Source organism: Cynocephalus volans, chromosome 6 (genome assembly GCF_027409185.1).
Source record: "Cynocephalus volans isolate mCynVol1 chromosome 6, mCynVol1.pri, whole genome shotgun sequence".
NCBI classification, from domain to species: domain Eukaryota; kingdom Metazoa; phylum Chordata; class Mammalia; order Dermoptera; family Cynocephalidae; genus Cynocephalus; species Cynocephalus volans.
This window is the reverse complement of record NC_084465.1, coordinates 15,265,974-15,286,256: the sequence shown is the minus strand read 5'-3', so window position 1 is coordinate 15,286,256 and position 20,283 is coordinate 15,265,974. Positions and strand designations below refer to the sequence as shown.

Genomic DNA, 20,283 nt, shown 5'->3' with positions numbered 1-20,283 from the left:
CTGCTTCTAGCAGAGGGCAATTCTAAGGCAACAGTCTTGGGAGCTTGGGGTAGGATAATAGTGCAAGGTTTTATATCTAGTTGATTGTGGGTACTTTTATGTGAGAAAGGTGTCTTGGATCTGTTCTAGATGGTACAACAAAATACCTTTCACTGGGTAATTTATCAACAACAGAAATTTATTGCCTAGAGTTCTGGAGGCTGGGAAGTCCAAGATCAAGGCATTGGCAGATTCCATGTCTGGTGAGGTTTCTCTCTGCCTCAGCAATGGTGCCTCTCGCTGTGCCCTCATGATTTAATCACTTCTCAAAAGGCCCCATTTCTCATTATTTCATTGGGTATTAGATTCTAACACATGAATTTTGGTAGAATATCAACATTCAGACCATAGCAGAAGGCCTTTCCAAATGTACAATGAAATAATTTGAATAACTTAAGGAGATTTATGGAAATTCATTATAGCAACCTGGCTACTGTGCAACTATCAGGACTAGTCATTTGCCTTTGGATGTAATAACCCAGAGAATTGAAGCCCACCTTTGGAACAACAGCATGCTGTAATGTAAGGAAATGGGGTGGGTTGGATTCCCAGCTTTGTTCTCCATTGCCTAAATGCCTTGAGCAAGGCATTTCACTTTGGGGGTCTTCGTTTTTCTCTTCTTTAAAATAAGGCCCCTAAACTAGTGATCTCTAAGGTCCTCCCTAGCCCAAACAGCCTATTCTTGATCTGTTTTCCTTTTCTTGATTAGGGAGTGGCCATCCAGTGGAGGAAACAGTGGGTGGACATGCTACTCCCAGGTGATAGGATAGGAATTCACCTTCGAGAGGGCTACATATTTCCCACCCAACAGCCAAACACCACCACAGAGACCAGGTAAGCTCCTCATTCTTTTTTTGTTTTAGCTCCTTGTTCTTCTGAAGTATGACTACTCTGGTGTTCTAATTGGGCAGGGCATTATGGGAGAGGTAAGCAGAGTGGATAAACCAAGGGAAAACATCTCCAGTTAGTAATTTTCCTCCCTTTCTTTCAATGTTGGTCCAGAATTGGCATCTTGGTCCTCATTTAGCAGAGGGGTAAATGTAGCCACAGTTCCTTTATATTTTTCATAGTTTTTTATTCTTGGATTAAATTAGATTGTAGGAATAGTGAAAATAATCATTCATGAAGATTTCTCTTTGGCCAGAAATTATCCTTAGGTAGATTCCCTAATGCATTAGCAAATGCTAGTTAAACGGGAGATAAAGGTTATCATGTGAAAGCAATGTAGTTTGGGGGTCAGGAGCCAGGTAAATTGGTTCCAGCCCCGGCTCGACTACGTACAGTATATGCTCACCTCAGGCAACTTACTTCTTTGTGCTTCTGCTTATGATTAGCAAATGGGGGGGTGATGATAGTTTGACTTCTTAGAATTATTATGAGGGTTAAGTGAATTAATATGAATGATAATGTGTGTAGGATACTTCAAAGAGTGCCTGGCACATGGTAGGAACTAATGAGTGTCAACTTTTAGTATTGTCACAAACCCAGTTTCCAGCAGGAGTGGTCTCCTCCCACCCTGCTTCTCATGCTCACTCACTTCTGACCTCTGCTGCCTGCTCACACCCAACTTCTGTGCTTCCACACAGGGTTACTATCTACTCAGTTTCTGGGGTAGACTCTGGGGTTATCTGTTCCTGGGTCGTGGAAGGGGCTAGTTTCACATAGTTCTATCTCTGCTTCATTCTCTGAAACTAAGATTTGCTCTTTTACAGCCGGAAGAATTCCCTGGGACTCATTATCGCCTTGGACTATAAGAGAGAAGCCAAGGGCATGCTGTACTGGGATGATGGTGTATCTAAGGGTAAACTTCTTTTGGGTAACATCACTGTGGTTCTTAGTGAAACTTAGTCATCATGGGCTGCCTAATTTGGCACTAACTCTATTGTCACTGATGCTCATTTCTGTAGCTTACGATCAATTGGTTTTGGGTTAAAACTTTTTCTGAAACTTCCACCAGCCAAGCACAGTGCGTTAAAATAGACTTCGAATATGCAACTTGCACGTTATGGTTTCTACCAAAGCAACAGACATGACTGGGGTTACTTGAGTTATTCTCTTCTCTGGATGTCATTATTCATACCAAACAATGAATTTTGTTAATAGCTTTGTGAAGTACTGCTTTAGTTGCTGTCAAAGGAGAGGTGTCTAGCTGGTGCAGTGTATTTCTCCACTGTAATGTTTCCGTATAAATATCTCCCATAAGCTTGTTCTGTGATTATATAAAAGCCCTTCCCTGCATAGAATTAGCATTTATTAATATATATTGGCTATTTATTATTGTAGTATATGCAGGGGTTATAAAGATGAATAACACATAAATAAATGTTGCCTTTCCAGAACTCATGGTCCAGCAGCAGAGAGACAATGTGCATGTAGATAACCATAATTCAAGTCAAAATGTTTTAAATGCCAGAAAAATGGTACCATAAAGTGCCATAGGAGTTCAGAGGAATGGTCCAGGAAACCTCTGTGGAGGTTTGACAAAAATGGGCGGAACTGGGGTGAGCAGAACTTGATGGCAAAGATATTCTGGATGAAGAGAACATGGCCCCACAGCACCTGTTTCCCATTAAAGGGCACTCCCCTGTCTTTCTCTTTTAGACGCTGTAACTGAAAAGAATTACATCCTGTATGACTTCTCTGTTACCTCTGTAAGTACTGTTTTTGAGGAGCACACAGTGTTTCTCTTCCTTGGCTTCTTTTTGAATTTTTGGTTTACTATAGACAGTTGGTCAGGTGGAATAGAGACAGTGTTTGACTGTGATGGTCCCAGAAAGGATTCACGTTAACATGAAAGTGTTTAATCTCTGCCAGATATACAAGCCTATAAAAATATCATCATGAGTTCTATGCAGAACTACTTACTATCTTTGGGGAAAAAAAAATCATTGCCTTCGAGTTTAATGGGATGAATCCTGGCTTTTAAGATGTGCCCTTGTTTGGGGGTGCACGTGTGTGTGGGCTGGAGGTGGGGTGATGAGTGGTGAAATGGCTTTTTGGGATTTGGCTGTAACAGCTTTCCTTTCTAGTCCCTAAAACTTGGCTTTGGGCGAGGGATCAAGTGGTGGCATTGAAAGGTTGGAAGATACGGAATATCACTTGCTTCATCTCTGTTTCTTGAGGGTACTGAGAGGAAAAAAGGCAAAAAGAATAGCAGAGAGTGGGAGAATTCTGTGTTGGTTTTCTCAGAAGCCTGATCATATATGGGCAGAAATTATGTGGGGCTCTTTCTCTCTTATTTCTCCTTTCTCCCTTTTAAATTCATAATTTTTTAAAATTAAACTTTTTAATTTATTTTGAGATGATTAAAGATCCCCATGCAGTTGTAAGAAATAATGCAGAGATCCTGCATACCCTTTACTCAGTTTCCTCTAACAGGAGCATCTTATAAAACCATAGCACAATTTCACAACCAGATATTAGCATCGGTACTCACATGACAGAGAAGATTTTCATCACCTCGAGGATTCCTCCTGTTGCCATCTTATAGGCACATGAGCTTACCTTCTGCCCTCACCTTTCTCATCTGGCAATCAATGATTGGTTCTCCATTTCTATAATTTTGTCTCTTTAAGAATGTTATGTAAGTAGAGTCATACAGTATGTAATCTTTGGGACTGGCTATTTCACTCAGCATAGGCAATATGTTGATGAGTTCCCTCAAAATTCATTTAAATTGTGTGTAATTTTAGTGAGATCCTTTTTATTGCTTAGTAGCATTCCAAGGCATGGAATGCTCGAACAAAAATTACCACCTTTTTCTCAATTATCCACTTGATAAAGATCATCTGGGCTGTTTCCAGTTATGGGCTATTACAAATAAAGTATATTACAAGTAAATTATATTACAAAGTATATTATAAATATACTTTATATTAGTATATAAGTAAAGTATATTACAAATAAAGTATAGCTGCTATGGACATTCCTGTACAGGTTTTGGTGTGAACATATCTTTTCATGTCTCTGGGATAAATGCCAAGAGGACACTTGCTGGGTATAGTGTATGTTTAGTTTCGTAAAAAACTTCCAAACTGTTTTCCAGAGTGGCTACCATTGTACATTTCCACCAGCAATGTATGAATGATCTAGTTTCTCTGCATCATGGCCAATATCTGATGTTGTCCCTATTTTTTGCTTTAGGTATTCTGATTGGTGTGTAGTTGTATCTCACTGTGACTCTAATTTGTATCTCTTTGATGTCAAGTGATGTTGAACAACTTTTCATATGCCTATTTACCATCTTTATATTTACCATCTGCACAATTTTTTAATTTTGATGGGTCTAATTTTTCACTCTTTTCTTTTATGAGTTGTGCTTTTTGGGGTCCAGTCTAAGACCTCATTGCCTAGCCTTAAGTCCTGAATATTTTCTCCAAGTTTTTTCCTAAAAATGTTGTTGTTTTACCTTTTTCATTAAGTCTGTCATCTATTCTGAGTTTGTTTTCATATAATATGTGAGATTTAGATTGAGGTTCAACTTTTACATGTCCAGTTGCTCTATCTCCCTTTGCTGAAAACACCATCCTTTTTCCATTGCATTGCTTTTGTCTTTGTCAAAAATCAGTTGGGCATATTTGTGTGGGACTCCTAATTTTTTTAATCATCAAAGTGTCCCTGTTTACTTCAGTCTTCAGTTCCACCTTCTTCCTTGACATAGCTCAGCTTTGTCACTTTTGAACTACAGATTCCTGAATAAGTTATTTAATTTCCCTGTGCTTCAGTCTCATCTGAAAAATAGGGATAATGAAAGCTTCAATCACATGGTCTGCCTTGAGAACTGCATGAGGTAGTACATGTAAAACGCTTAGCAAAGTGTCTGGCACGTGGTAAGCATCCATACATTTTAGCTCATCACCATCGTGATTAAAATAAAAAGAATAAAATTGTTTGGACACGTGGTGTGTGTGTGTATGTTTATGCCTTTGTGTGCCGATGAGTCTCTGCATGTGCTTGTGTCTTTTTGTTGGCTTTGTGAGTATTCCTCTTGTCAGTTGAAAATTCCATGATGTCAGGAACGTATTTTCTGAGTAATAGAATCAGTAAAGAGCCAGCGAACCAAAGCAAACACAAAATATTGCTAAAAGATTTAGGATTGTTAAGAGTGGGGGTTAATGAATTTTCTAGGGATGATCACCTGGCAATGTTTGGAACTGCAGAGAGAAAGGAAACACCTTAGCTCTCAGAAGGAGAGATGTTGTACGGTATTTAGGGACAATGAGAGTGTAAAGAGCCTGCTCTCTAAGCTGACTTTTTTTTTTTTTCCTCTAGAACTGTCTACAGGCAAAGATTACAAATAATGATTATATGGACCCTGACAACCTCAGGTTTACAGATATCAGGATCTTGGGGATGGACAAGCAGCCTACTAATTTTACTGTCTTATTGAATAATGCTGCCACCTCCAGTCCAAGTGTTGTCTACAGTGCTTCAACAAAGGTGGAAGATTGTTCCCTCCTGCAGGGCCCTTGCCAAATGCCCTGGCCTGACACTCTGACTGCTGGCCCTCCCTTTTTCTTTTGACTTTGGGAAGTCACAGAGACAATTGGCTTGGTGGGGGTCTCCACATCACAGGGAGGATGCAGGAGAAACATGTGCATGCTAACTACAGACCCCTCCATTTCATTTACATTAGAGCTCCGAAGAATATAATGGGAGGTGGGACCCTCAGAGAAGACAGTTCTTAGGGTGAATTTAATACTAGACAGGCTGGTCCCAGATGTGATATAGTGAAAACGTTCAATACATAGGCCTAGTTCTAGAGAGCGTTTATACATTTGTACTCTCATTGAAGTTAAAGACTCTCTTTGAGACACAGTTGATATTTTTCCTTTGTGTTTTAAGCTATTTTTATACCATTACAGAACACGAGAGTGGAATAAAACACAAAGGGTAATCTGCCTTTCCTCTTACTGAATGATTCCCTTACATGATAAACTCTGACAGAAGATTCTATTTGTAAGAGAAGTATTTCAAGTGCTGGGAAATTGATCATTTCTTAGATCAGCCCCCTTCATTTTGACAGTACATACAGCATAGGGTAAGAGCTTTTCTTCTTAAGGCAGAATGGGGTTCCCATCATAGCGGTACTGTCTCTTAGCTGTGAGATCTTGGACAAGATATTAAATGTCTCCATACCTCCATTTTATGTTCTATAAAATGAAGATAGCCAAGGTATTTACAGTACGGGATTCCTTTGTAGGATTAATGAAGATAATGCTTATAAAGTGGTTATCACAGGGCTTGGCTCATATGAATACTCAATAAAGTTTAGCTGTGATTATTATTGCTATCATTATTAAAATAAACAGGTATCACAGCCAGAGGACATTAAGCCTGACAGTGACAGTCCTGCCTGTGGTCTGTACTCCTTAACATGATGGAAGATCTTCTCGTTCAACACTTCCATTATGACTGTATGAAGCGAGAAAGGTCAGGAATAAGTCAAGTTTCAAATATCTTTTGGCAAAGTGGTATTGGAGAAAGAACTAGGACTAGGTCCCCCAGTCCTGACTTCCAGACTATCAGGCAAGGACTTTCTCCAGGTGGTTCTACGTCACCTCATTTGTCACTATGGCCTCCTTTCTCTTTTCCCAGGTGGTAACCATCACTGACCTCCAGGGACTGGCACTGGGACAAGAATTCTCCATTGAATGGGATCTTTTGGTCAGTGACCTGGAGAAGTTCAGCTGCTACCCTGAGGATTCTGCTGCCTCCGAGGAGAGTTGCAAGCAGCGGGGGTGCCTTTGGGAGGTAATGATCAGGAGCAGATTACTCAGTCGGTCAGGAAAAGTTGTAAAAACTGTCCCACAAGTAATTAGGCACCAAGAAAACACTTGTGTTGTTGTTTTAAATTTATTTTTATTATTTTTATTTACGCATATTTATGGAGAACAGGGTTGACTATCAGTATTTGTGAATAGTATGTGATGATCAAATCAACAGAGTTGGGAGAGGGGGTGGGGGGATAGAGAGTAATTGGGTAAGGGACACAAGAAGTAATTATGATTTGTAATGATGAACATGCTAGTCATATTGATTTGATCAAGAAAATACTTTTCAAGTGTTACAGCTTACATGGTAATCACAACACTGTGCTGACAAGCATTTTGCCCACTCTATGTGATGGGTGGTCAGTATGTCCCTTGGATGTCCTAAATCAGAAGAAGCCCATTGCCACTCTCATTGCCCCTCCAACCACAGCATTTACAATCCTGTTTTTAACATAATAATATGCATTTGGGTATGCATTGCCCATTGAATATTTTAAGTAATTTTTATCAGCTTTTGGAGACCCCAAGCAGGAAAAATAAGATAAGGCTGTTTCCTCTCCATTTGAACAATGGAAAGAGTGAAAATCAGAAAAGAACAAATGATTTCCTCTGGGGCAATAAAGACACCTGAGCAGAACCCTGCCTGAGAGCTCCAGTCTCCAGATCAGGCTTCCTCCTGCTCGCTTCCTCTTCCTCCTGCTCGCTTCCTCTTCCTCCCACTACGGAGGGCCAGTGTGTGTGTTGTGTTTTCAGAAGGGCTGCCATAGCAAAGTACCACAAACTGAGTGTCTTAGAACAACAGAAATTCATTTCCTCACAGTTCTGGAGCCTAGAAGTTTGAGATCAAGGTGTCAGCAAGGTTGGTTCCTCTGAGGCCCATGAGGGGAGAATCTGTTCCATGGTTTCCCTTGACTTCTGGTGGTTTCTGGCAGTGTTTGGTATTTCTTAGCTTGAAGATGCATCACCTCGATCTCTGCCTTCATGTTCACATAGCGCTCTCCCTATGTGCATTTCTGTCACCAAATTTCCCCTCTTAATAAGGATACCAGTCTTATTGGATTAGGGCCCATCCTAATAACCTCATCTTAACTTGATCATCTGCAAAGATCCTATTTCCAAACAGTCACATTCACAGGTACCAGGGATTAGGACTTCCCATCTTTTGGGAGGACACAGTTCAACCCATGGCAATGGGCATGCTGTTTGAGACTCTCTGTGTTAACCAACATCATCAGTAATTAGAGCCTCAGAGTATGGCATTAGAGGCTGATTAAGAATTCCTCCCGGTGTTCCAGCACACAACTACTCCTGGCGTGCCCACCTGCTACTATGACACTATCCCTAATTATGCTGCCAGTAACATTCAGTACCTGCCCACGGGCATCACTGTGGACCTGAATCTCCTGGCGGCCCCTGAGTTGGCACAGACGGCAAAGTCGGCAGGGAAGGCGGCATTGGGGGGCGTGCCACCCTCACTCCTAGTAGCAGACACCACCTCTGATGCTCTCTCTGCAAGGATTGGCTCCCTCAGCCTGAGTGTGATCTACCACACAGAGAACATGCTGCAGGTGAAGGTAAGTCCCAAGTTGCAGATTCTCCTTCTCAACCTGGAGTTCTTAACCTGCAGCTCTGTATGGATGGAAGTCACTGAAATGGCTTTTAGTCCAAATCCCTCATTTTACAGATGAAGGAACTGAGGTCTAGAGAGGTGAGGGTCAAAAAGTTAGACAGTAGAGCCAGGATGTGACCTTAGATCCACCAGAATTGGAATTTCCTACAATGATAAGTACTCTAGGTCATAAACATCTGCAAAGAATCATCCCTTAGCCTTGAGAAAAATGCATCTGCTTTGTGGCAAACTCATATGAGAGGCATTAACCTACTTCCAACAATAGAATTATTTCTCTGAAAGTGGTTCTAAAACTTTAGCACCTGCAGATCTTGTTAAAACCCAGATGGCTGGGCCTCACCCTCAGGGTTTCCAATTCAGTAGGTGAGTGGAGGCCAAGCCTGATAATTTATGTCTCTAACAAGTTCCCAGGTGATCTGCTGAGGCTGCAGGTCAAGGGGCCACACTTCAGAGGTCCCCCGCTCTGCTATATCTCCTCCAAATACAATGTGAGCCACATATGTTTGTTTTCTAGTGGGAATGTTTCTAAAAATGTATTTGAAAAACGCAAGTAAAATTAATTTTATAACACTTTATTTAACCCATGTGCTAAAATATTATCATTTCACCTTGAAATTCAAGTTTAACTGTGGAGATATTTTACAATCTTTTAATCATACTAAGTTTTTTTCAAAACCCAGTATGTATTGGGCATTCAAAATGAATCTCAATTCAGATGAGCACATTCAGGATCCCAGTAGCAACATGTGCCCTGTGGACACACTGCCTTGGACAGCTCAGCTCTAGGGAGATTTTCACCCTTTAAGTATTGTGAATCTTCTGGGTATCCTGTGAAAATGAGAGTTCTGATTCAGAGACTCTGGGGCAGGGCCTGAGATTCTGTATTCCTAACAAGCCCCCAGGTAATGCTGCTGCTTTTGGTCTGAGAAACACAATTTTGAGAAGCAGCGCTGTTAGAAAAAACAAACCGTTCTTCCTCTGCTGTTACAGCACAGTCATCAACACAGAAGCCTGATTTTTGTGGCCAGTGGTGTGGGTTCCCCCCTCCTCCCAAAGCAAACCATTCTCCAGTTCTGCAGTGGACACCAGCTGGGGACTGTCCAACTCAATTCTATTCTGACTCTATCTACTTGGAGATAGTGTCAGATCCCACAGGTGGAGGGCTCAGTCCCCAAGACCGCCCCTCCCCTCACTTCTGATGCCACTCTGAAGCTACAGCGTGTTCCACCTGTTCTTCTGATGGATTGCCTATGAATTGGTTCCCATGCTCCCCTCCTTAGGTTTGGTTAATTTGCTGAGCAGCTCACGGAACACAGGGAAATACTTATCCCTTATTACAAAGGATACAGATAAAGAGATGTATAGGGCGAGGTATGGGGGAAGGGGTGTGGAGCTCCCATGCCCTCCCTGGAACCTCCATGTGTTCAGCTATTTGGAAGCTTCTCGAATCCAATCCTTTTGGGTTTTTATTGAAACTTTATTAGGTAGGCATGCTTGATTAAATCATTGGCCATTCGTTGTCAGCTTAACCTTCAGCCCCTCTCCCCTATGGGGAGGAGTGTAGGGCTGAAAGTCCCAACCCTGTAATCCTGCCTTGGTCTTTTCTGTGACCTGCTCCCTTCCTGAAGCTACCTAGGAGCTGCCAGCCATCAGTCAGCTTATCAGCATACAAAAAGACATCTCTTTGGAGATTCCAAGGATTTTAGTTATATGCAGGAAAGGGATAGGACTAGGGACAAAGACCACCAAATATAGACTGTATTTTGCAATATCACAAGGGCTTTAGAAAAAACTTCACCTATGCATAAGATGTGGGCTAATAACACCATGAAGAAGAGGATGGTTGCTCCTAATGGTGATTCTCCCTGTCCTTGCAAAACACTTTTCACTTCTCTGGTTTTCCCATACCTCCATCCTGTCAGGTAAGTAGGAACGAGTGGTGGATACAAAAGAGAAACCTCAGGAATGAAGAAGCTGCATGACATCTGGAAGCTGAAAAGTAAGGTTAGATGTCAGAGCCCACATGAAAACTCAGTTCTCCAAATCCAAACACACACACGCATGCTCACACCCAGTAGTGTGCAGTTCTGTGCATGTATGAGTTCCCATCCCACACACCCGTAAACACACACGCACACATTCCATCCGTGAGATTCTATACCCTTAGATCACAGGTTCTTTAGAGGAAGGCTTTGAATGTGTATTACTGAGGCATGTTTGAAGTTCAGGATCTGTGTCAGTCACAGTGGGTGGGAAGGCCTCAAATCTGTTTGGGAACATTTGATGCCTCCTGATGTGATTCAAACAGGCCAAAAAAAAAAAAAGGGAACTGAATCATGTGGGCTGGCATGAGGGGTTTTAGGTCTGAGACTCCATCTGAAAGTTTCCTTCTGTCTCCTTGTCAGATCTACGATCCCACCAATAAAAGGTATGAGGTCCCAGTACCTCTGAACACCCCTCCCTCACCAGTTGGCTCCCTTGAACACCGCCTGTATGATGTCAGGATTCAGATCGATCCATTCGGAATCCAGATTCGACGCAGAAGCTCCCATGCTGTGATGTAAATACTGTTTATTTGGTTCTAATTAGAGTGGGTCTAGATCTAATTAGAGTGGTTCTAATTAGTGCAAGTGAAATATTAACCTCAGAGACGGTATGTAAATATGTGTTTGTTACAGAGTGTATCTATTTCTCTCTACTGCAATGAGGAATGAATTTTCTATTAGTCATAAACTCAACAAGAAAAATTAATCAAAGGTTTCAAAAAACTAATCAAATGTTGTTTGCCTTCAGAGAGAGAAAAATACATGTTCTACTCATTGTTTTTAAGCAGAACAGAAAGCCCTATTTAATAAGTACAACTGATAACCTAAGATATAAATCAGCTTTTTATTATTCCTTATTAAGAAATAATAACTAAAGAGGTGGAAAAGAGGGGCAAAGGTTAAAGAGAAGACAGAAATGTCTTCTTCACCTTTGCTTCTATAGACACTGTGTAAACTTAAAGCCTTTTCACACTGTTAAGCATGAAAGGAGTTATCATCTCTCATCCCTCCTGCTGCTGAGTAGATTGAAGTGAAGATCTGGATTTTGCCTGGGGTGAGGTTCCCCATCCTAGTAGAAGCTGTCACCTGTGTGTGACACATGTGCCTTTCTCTGTATGGCTCCTGCTCTCTTTGACTGTGTCTGATTTTCTCTCTGTTGTCCTCTTCGGTAAGAAGTTCTTTAGATAATATATAGGAGTTGTTCCAAGGGTTTCATGCTTTTCTATTGGAAAGTTTGCTTTGACCTTATTTATACATTTATTCAGGCTGATATGCCAGGTACTAAGAACTGGAAGTAAAGAAATGAATGAGACCTGGCCCTTGACCTCAAGGATCCCATGACCAAGAAAAGCAGCTCTCAGTCTTGCAAACAATGGAATAAAAATGCAGGCGTAGAACCTTGGTACTGAGTCATGGCTGTTGTTATGAGGTGGCTCATCGCAGTATTTGAACTTGGATCCAGATGTGCAATAGTAATTCAGGGGGCTTCTGAATCAACTAGATATTCTGAGTATCTTTCATGTCTGCTCTGGCCTGTCACCTCCAGCTCAGCGTGGAGGTCTGCCTTTGTGTTGCAGTTGGGATTCTCAGCTCCCTGGTTTCACCTTCAACGACATGTTCCTCTCCATTTCTACCCGCCTCCCCTCTCAGTACCTCTATGGCTTTGGGGAAACTGAGCACACAACTTTCAGAAGAAACATGAGCTGGAACATGTGGGGAATGTTTGCTCGCGATGAGCCACCAGCGGTAAGGACAGAGGAAAACAATGAGCAATCAGTTTCTCTCTATGTACATTTATTTTAATTTGTATACCCATAGGTGGTGCTCTTGTATTGATAAATTCTGCTCCCAGTAGTAACAGGCCACACGTCACACTCTTTTGTCCCTGAGAGACATTTATATGTATATTTTTTTTCCTGTGGACTATGGATTTTATTTATTTCACAAACTTTTATTTAATATATTCTATGTGTCAGGCACATTGCTAAGTGTTTAGCCACAAATCTAATAAGACATTGATTTTCCTTTCCAGAGGCTTATAGGCTAATGAGAGAGATATGCAGAGTTGATAGCACGGTGTAATCTGTGCTGTGATAGAATTATGTGATAAAAAACAAGGAGGGCACAGAGCAGCGAGGACACAGCTTCTTACTTGGGGTAGGAGAAGGGCTGAAAGAAAGCTTTACAAAAATGTGACATTGAGCTGAGTCTTTAATGTGGGGCAGAAGTTTGCTCTTGGGTTATGAGGTGGAAGTAATTCTTAGATTTTCTCTTTTTTATTACCCCATGACTCTGCCAGTACAAGAAGAATTCCTATGGTGCCCACCCTTACTATATGGCACTGGAAGAGGATGGCAGTGCCCATGGAGTGCTCCTGCTGAACAGCAATGCCATGGGTAGGACCGAGGCTCGTTCCCCATGCATGACCATAAATAGCTGTGACCACTCTATTGGGATCTGGGATATCAATAGAAATAATCAAATTCAGGGGAATGAAAAATGGGACAAATAAACTGACCTTCCATTCATTCATCCATTTATTCAAGATTTACTAAGAGCTCTAGCTCTGGTATTAGATATAAACTTTTGACTAACTGTGGTCCCTACTCATTGTAACCTTATTTTATTGTGACACTTGAGCTTTTTTTTTAACAGAGTGATGTAAGTTGTTGAGATTGAATATTATGTTTGGGGTACCTGAAAATCTATGTCTGATTCCACTGGATGAGAGAGAGGAAGGTATTGAAGAAAGAGAGTGAAAATAGCAAACTTGAGGGTGGATTCTCTATCTGGGTGATTTACAGCTTCAGGGATGATCTTCATCTGAATGTGTGTGTGTGTGTGTGTGTGCGTGTGTGGTTTTTTTCCTTACAGATGTGACAGTCCAGCCCACTCCCGCCCTAACATACCACACCACAGGAGGGATTTTGGACTTTTATATGGTTTTGGGGCCAACTCCTGAACTTGTAACTCAGCAATATACTGAGGTTAGAAGTCATTCTATCCGTTGATAAACCATCAGATATGTATTGGGTATTACCACGTTCTTAACACTGAAATAGGCCAGTTTTTTCTTATGACCCCTGGGTGTCCCCACTACATTATTATTGTCTTCCTGAAAGTCAGATTTTAGCGTTAAGAAGCTATAAAGGCATAGTAAATATCCCACGTGTCTCTTGATTGTTTGCTGAATAGCCTATCTAAAAATCTCTAATCACTAATAACCACTGAGTTAATTCTCAGGTTTCTTAGGGTGAAAGCTCTAGAAATAAAGAGAAATTTCAATTACAATATTTCTTATAATTTTTTTTTCCATGATTGTTCCACACTTATTTTACTTTCTAATTTTTTTGAGTGTGGCCTTTTAGAAATGCTCAAGTTGCTTCAAATATAAGCCAATCATCTTTTCTTCCCTAAGAAGTCTACCTGGATCCATTTTTCTTTTTGATTCTAGTTGATCGGTCGGCCAGCAATGACTCCGTATTGGGCCTTGGGATTCCAGCTGAGTCGCTATGGATACCAGAATGATGCTGAAATCTCTGATCTGTACGATGCAATGGTGGCAGCCCAGATTCCCTATGTATGAAACCCTCACTCAGCCTATGATTTAATTAGCTGTAGGAATTCATAGCTAACTGTGTATTGAAAACATCTTCATAGAAATTACTGTTTGTCACTTCTTCAGTGTAAAAAGAGATAGGTGTGAAGCTAGTCCTGTGTGAAACGCATTATTTTTTAAACTTATTTCATGCTACCTTTTTAAGTCAAAGGTGCACAAGCGAGAGTTGCATAAATCCTTCAGCAGTGAGTGGTGTGGTTGGAGGACATTGGCACTCACTGCCTCTTGTTGAGAATGTCCTGCAATAGCCATGGCTGGGCTTAAGCCGTGACACTAGGGACTTACAAAGATGATCTTGGAGAGATGGATGTAAAGTGACAATATGAAAGAAATCAGTTAAAAATCAAGCCTTCACTTTCTCTAAAACACACATACACACACAGTGTAATCAATTGCTGTCAATAAACAGAATTTCACACACAGCACGCTCTTTCTCTTCTCATAATTGTCAGGTTTTCATCAGTCATTTTCTTTCTCTGCTTTCAATTCATCTCCTGAGATTTCAGAGGACAATTAATGACTGGAAGATAAGAATAAAATAGAATGCAATAATGTTCTCTTCAAAAATAATTTAACACATATATGCAGGCTTAATTTTTCAATATAAAGTATTATACTACATACTTATTAAACAAAAATTTAAACAGTGCTTAGGGCTTTTCTCAGGGAGCAGGTTGTTACTTTAGTATCTGTGTGTGTATGTGTGTTTTAGAGAAAGTGAAGGCTTGATTTTTAACTGATTTCTTTCATATTGTCACTTTATTGTCATCTCTCTAAGATCATCACTTATAAGTCCCTAGAGTCATGGCTTAAGCCCAGCCATGGCTACTGCAGGACATTCTCAACAAGAGGCAGTGAGTGCCAATGTCCTCCAACCACACCACTCACTGCTGAAGGATTTATGCAACTCTCACTTGTGCACCTTTGACTTAAGAGGGTAGCATGAAATAAGTTTAAAAAACAATGCATTTCACACAGGACTAGTTTCACAGCTATCTTTTTTACACTTTTTACACTCTTTACAAAATAAAAAAAAAAAAAAAACACAGTTATAACTTACCAAAGCAATCAAGGGTTAATAATATGCCAGTTCATTCTTTTCCAAGCATTGGCTTATGCACAAGCCTCTGTTTTTCCAAACAAGTTTTACTTAGAGTCTTAAGGCAATGCAGGTGACTATCACTTTTTTGCTATAAAGAAGCACCTTTCTTTTTTTCAACTGAACATTAACCTATTGAATAGCTAATATTAATATTAACTATCGTTTAACAGTCATTGATTGAGTGAGTTTTGTGTGCAGAAACCTGGGTTGATACTGTGTAGAGAGAGATATACATTCTGAAAAGCTGTAAAATACTGTAATGTAGTTCTAAATGTGAATAAATCCAGTTAGATTTACTGTAGGAAACACACACACACAGATATACAATCTTTTTTGTTTCTGAGAGAAGTCCCACTTCTGACCCTTGAATATTTCAACTAGACATTATTTGGTAGTCTCACCAAGTTTGATTTGAAGAGTGGGAAAGACATGAGTCGAGGGAAGGGAAAGGGAGAGAGTTCCTGTTTGGGGAGGCAAAAGGAGCAGGAGTGAGCACAGGTGAGCCGCATGCAGGAATCAGAAAGCAATATTCCAATTAGCAGAAATAAAAAGTCAATGTAGGGGAGAAATGAGATGAGAGATTAAGAGGGGCAGAGCTGGGGTCAGCAAGCAGCAGGACTGGGTGCCTGGCCGGGCAGTGAGTGAGCCGACAGGATACCTGCTGTAGGACCGGAGCATCTTGCCTGCCCTCCCATAGGACGTCCAGCATGTTGACATCGATTACATGGACCGGAAGCTGGACTTCACCCTCAGCCCCAACTTTCAAAACTTCAGTTTCCTGATTGAGCAAATGAAGAAAGATGGCATGCGATTTATTCTCATGCTGGTAGGTTTTGAGACAGATTAGATCCCATTTTGTTTCCAAATTCATGGTTCAAAAATAATACTGTTAAGGAAAACCAGATAAAGCGTACAAGAAACCATCCTGTATATTTTTTGCAACTTCTTGTGAATGTGTAATATTTTTTAAAAGTTTTAAAAAGCAAATAAAGAAGGAAGGAAAGAACAAATTAAAAAAATGGCTTTGAAAAGATGATACCCTGTAATATTTATTTTTCATCATTAAGTGTCACTGGGATGTAATTTATTATTCCTGTTCTCTTGGTAGAGTTAGAACTGTGGGATGAAAAATTGAACATAGGAAAAAGAAAAGTGCCTCGCGGTTTCGGGGCATGCCTCAGATGGAACAGCCTGTCTCAGTCTCTTCTTTATCTGAGGGAGTCCAGGGATCTCTTACAACGTATCATCACATCACTCGGCAATGATGAGGCCCAGGGGACTGTTTCTCTTTAATTGAACTCACAGACATCTGAGTTGAGAGGAAGCTGTGTCTTGATAAATACAGAAATATTTACCTGCAAATAATTCTTCCTTCTAGCATCCCAAAATTATAACATTATTTGCTGACTTTTGTTCATTCATTCATTCAAGTATTTATTGCATACTGGCTATTTGAAAATCACTGTTTAGAAGTTTTAAATGTGTGTGGGTATATATTCCAAATTAGTGAATAAGACAATGTGCATTTTCTTATAAGGCTTTGTTCTTCTAATGGAGGGAGAAGGCTAATAGATAAACATTAAAAAAAGATAATTTTAGATAGTGATGATATATATGACAGCTGTGGGCAGGAATGAGATGGTGTAAACAGGGAAGGCCACTTTAGACAGACAAGTGGGACCACAGAATAGAATAAAGAAGTTTCATGTTCTTACGAAATATTGCTGTTATACTCCGGAAACACAATAAATTGGGTCTTTTTGCTTGAGGGTAATGTCTTATCAGCCTGGTTTATCTCCAGGAGTTGTTTTTAAACATTAGCTCACACTTTTATCTCAAGAATTTTGCTCTACAAGTATATTCTTTACCTTTCAACCTTCTTTTTTTTAAATACATATTTCTATGTCATTGAAAAAATTTCTCATGTCAAGTCATATTTTAATTTCTACAGGAGTTTTTTTCATTCCATTAGCTATATAATATAGAAAGCTCTACCTGTAATATATACATATATCTATATAATATAGAAAGACTCCTTCATTTATTGACAGAGATTCTTATACCCTTTGATATATCCCTCATAAAGGGGTGTATATCTTTGTACCACAGGTGCCCTCCCATTTCAATTGGCTATGGTAATATACCAGTAGACAAGGGAAATTATCCATGAGTTTTTATTTTATTTTATTGTAGTTTTTGGTATTGAGGTTCACCATTTCTTTCTGCACGATGAATTATTAAATTCTGGGAGAGCAACTTTCTTGGAGGTATTTATCTCACGTTTGCTGTTTTAACCCTTTCACTGCAGGACCCAGCCATTTCTGGTAATGAGACAGATTATCTCACGTTCACTAGAGGAGAGGAAAACAACGTGTTCATCAAATGGCCTGACACCAATGACATTGTCTGGGGAAAGGTGAGGCTTAGGGAAGGTGCCTATAATTAATAAACATCACAATGTCTTGATTAAAAGAGGTTCTCAGTAAATTTTGGAAAGAATGTATCGGGCAATTAATAAATTATTAATTAGTTGAAATCCGTCTGAGGCTGATTAGCTCAATAAACATTAACAAGACCAAGGTTACAGGTCTGATCCTCTAAAATACTATTGAGTGCTGTTTTATTGTCTTAAAATACTCTGATGTTCCCACTCTTTATATATTTTCCCTGGTCATGTAACGAACATTAAGAATCCCTTTGACAGTGACTCTGAAATCTTTGTCTCCCACCCATTCACACTGTAACATGCATTCGTCTCTGACTATGATGCTTAATCTGCCTGTATACCTAAATATGTCATTAAGTCCTATAGATTCTCCTCTTTCTCTTGTCCCCTTTAATTCTTTTTTTATGGCCTCAATCTTTCATCTTCATATGCCTGATTTCTAGCAACAGCATTTTAGGTGGATTTCCTGACTCCAGATGACTGAAGCTCTTAGCAGATTCAAACTCTGTTTGTTAATTACACTATGCTACTGTCCTGTTGCTTTGGGTACATGCCATGCTCACTTTGAATATTGCCTTCTCAGCTCACCCAAATAATATCTGCATCAAGACCAACTCAAATCTTACCTCTTATGATGCATTCAATAACTACTTTAGCTCTTCCTATTTTTCCCTTTTCTGTATCATTGCCCTCAGAGAGAATTGCAGACAGTTTAGCACTTTGCGTACCATCTGTGAACTCTTAGAAAACAAGCACTATTTCTTACTTAAATCTCAGTAAATCTTACTTAAACAGATCCCAGAAGAGTGTCTGGGACATTGTAAGTTCTCAATAAGTGTTTGCTGTTTGAATTAATTAATTAATGCATACAGTTAATGTCCTGCTACTTATAGATGAAATTGGTCGATACTATGGATTTTTTTTTTAATGCTGCATATACTTAGAATTCCAGTAAGTCATAATATTGCTTAAAAGTATTGAGGCTAAGTTTGTGGGTTGTGAATGGAAATCAATATTATTTCCTTAGAGTCACATTTCACATTTATTATTTATAAAGGGAATTTTGTTATAAGTCTATGACAGGCAGATCAGAGAGCTGAGTAATTTTTTGAGAGATAATTGTTCAGAGGATATGTTTAAAATGAATTTAGTTAAATATTAAGATCAAAAAACGAATTTTGAATACATAAGGAATGAGTCAAGAGACCCTAGCCCACTTTCAGCTGACAGAATTTCATATATTCAACCTTCGTAATTTAATTAATGGCAAAGATCCCCCAGTATTTTAAGGGGGTGCACATCATTAGAGTCTAACATGTGAAACATCTCATGGTCTATGTGCAGTGACTTTTTTTCTTTAATTTATTTTTAAAATTATTATTAGCATATTCATTATTACAAATCATGATTTTTCTTTATGCCCTTTACCCGACCTGTCCCTCCCCAAACCCCCTCCCTCCCTCACCCCATCTCTAGGAACCTTAGGTTTGTTCTGTCCTGAAAGTTCAATGAATTATTGTGGTTTTTCTTTTTCTTTCTTTCTTTCTCTCTCTCTCTCTCTCTCTCTCTCTCACACACACACACACACACACACACACACACCACCAGTTATAAGTGAGAACATGTGGTATTTCTCTTCCCTAGTTTGACTTATTTCATTTAACATAATTTTCTCTAGAGTCATCAGTGTTGCTGCAAATGGCAGAATTTCATTCTTTTTTATGGCTAAGTAGTATTCCATTGTGTATATACCACAGTTTCTATATCCAATCATCCATTGATGGACACTTAAGTTGGTTCCACATTTTGGCTATTGTAAATAGAGCTGCAATGAATATGGGAGTGCAGGTATCCCTTTGACATGATAATCTCCATTCCTTTGGATATATACCCAGTCGTGGGATTGCTGGATCATATGGTAGCTCTACCTGTAGTTGTTTGAGAAACCTCCATACTGTTTTCCTTAATGGCTGTGCTAATTTACAGTCCCACCAACAGTGTAGAAGAGTTCCCCTTTCCCCGCATCCTCGCCAGCATTTGTTATCCTTGGTCTTTTTAATAGTGGCCAATCTAACTGGGGTGAGATGATATCTCGATGTGGTTTTGATTTTCATTTCTCTGATGACTGGTGATGCTGAGCATTTTTCAGGTACTTGTTGGCCATTTGTATGTCTTCCTTTGAAAAGTGTCTATTCATCTCCTTTGTCCATTTTTAAATTGGATTATTTGTTTTTTTTATTGTATAGTTGTTTGAGTTCTTTGTATATTCTGGATATTAATCCCTTGTTGGATGCATAGTTAGCAAATATTTTCTCCCATTCTGTAGGTTGTCTTTCCTCTCTGTTGATTGTTTCCTTTGCCGTCGTGTAATGACTTTTAAAGGTTTTAATTTTTCTTCTTTTTCTATAGGTTTGGCCAGATCTGCCCAATGTAAATGTGAATGAATCCCTTGACCATGAAACTCAGGTTAAGGTACAGTTGTACTAGAGTTTTTGACTACATTGCCCTAAACATCTGAATACTTATGTATTTTATCCCGCTGGATAAGTAGCTTATCTTTTGGTTAAGTGGCTCCAACATGAGTGAGCTTGTTTGCTGGTAGTTTCTTGGCAGAAAGAGATTGTCAAAT

The 20,283-nt window shown here is 39.7% G+C and overlaps 1 protein-coding gene across 1 annotated transcript in view; it reads left to right on the top strand.

The window, feature by feature from the left end:
- MGAM2 (maltase-glucoamylase 2 (putative)) overlaps positions 1-20,283 on the top strand; it is an 89,189-nt gene that overhangs the window by 42,013 nt on the left and 26,893 nt on the right. Inside the window, exons 20-33 of the mRNA XM_063101002.1 lie at positions 749-873; positions 1,752-1,840; positions 2,641-2,690; positions 5,311-5,478; positions 6,637-6,792; positions 8,108-8,386; positions 10,848-11,002; positions 12,065-12,233; positions 12,787-12,883; positions 13,362-13,474; positions 13,942-14,067; positions 15,906-16,034; positions 17,517-17,624; positions 20,064-20,126. Coding sequence (XP_062957072.1) covers positions 749-873; positions 1,752-1,840; positions 2,641-2,690; positions 5,311-5,478; positions 6,637-6,792; positions 8,108-8,386; positions 10,848-11,002; positions 12,065-12,233; positions 12,787-12,883; positions 13,362-13,474; positions 13,942-14,067; positions 15,906-16,034; positions 17,517-17,624; positions 20,064-20,126 — 1,827 coding nt within the window. The remainder of the gene's footprint in view (positions 1-748; positions 874-1,751; positions 1,841-2,640; positions 2,691-5,310; positions 5,479-6,636; positions 6,793-8,107; positions 8,387-10,847; positions 11,003-12,064; positions 12,234-12,786; positions 12,884-13,361; positions 13,475-13,941; positions 14,068-15,905; positions 16,035-17,516; positions 17,625-20,063; positions 20,127-20,283) is intronic.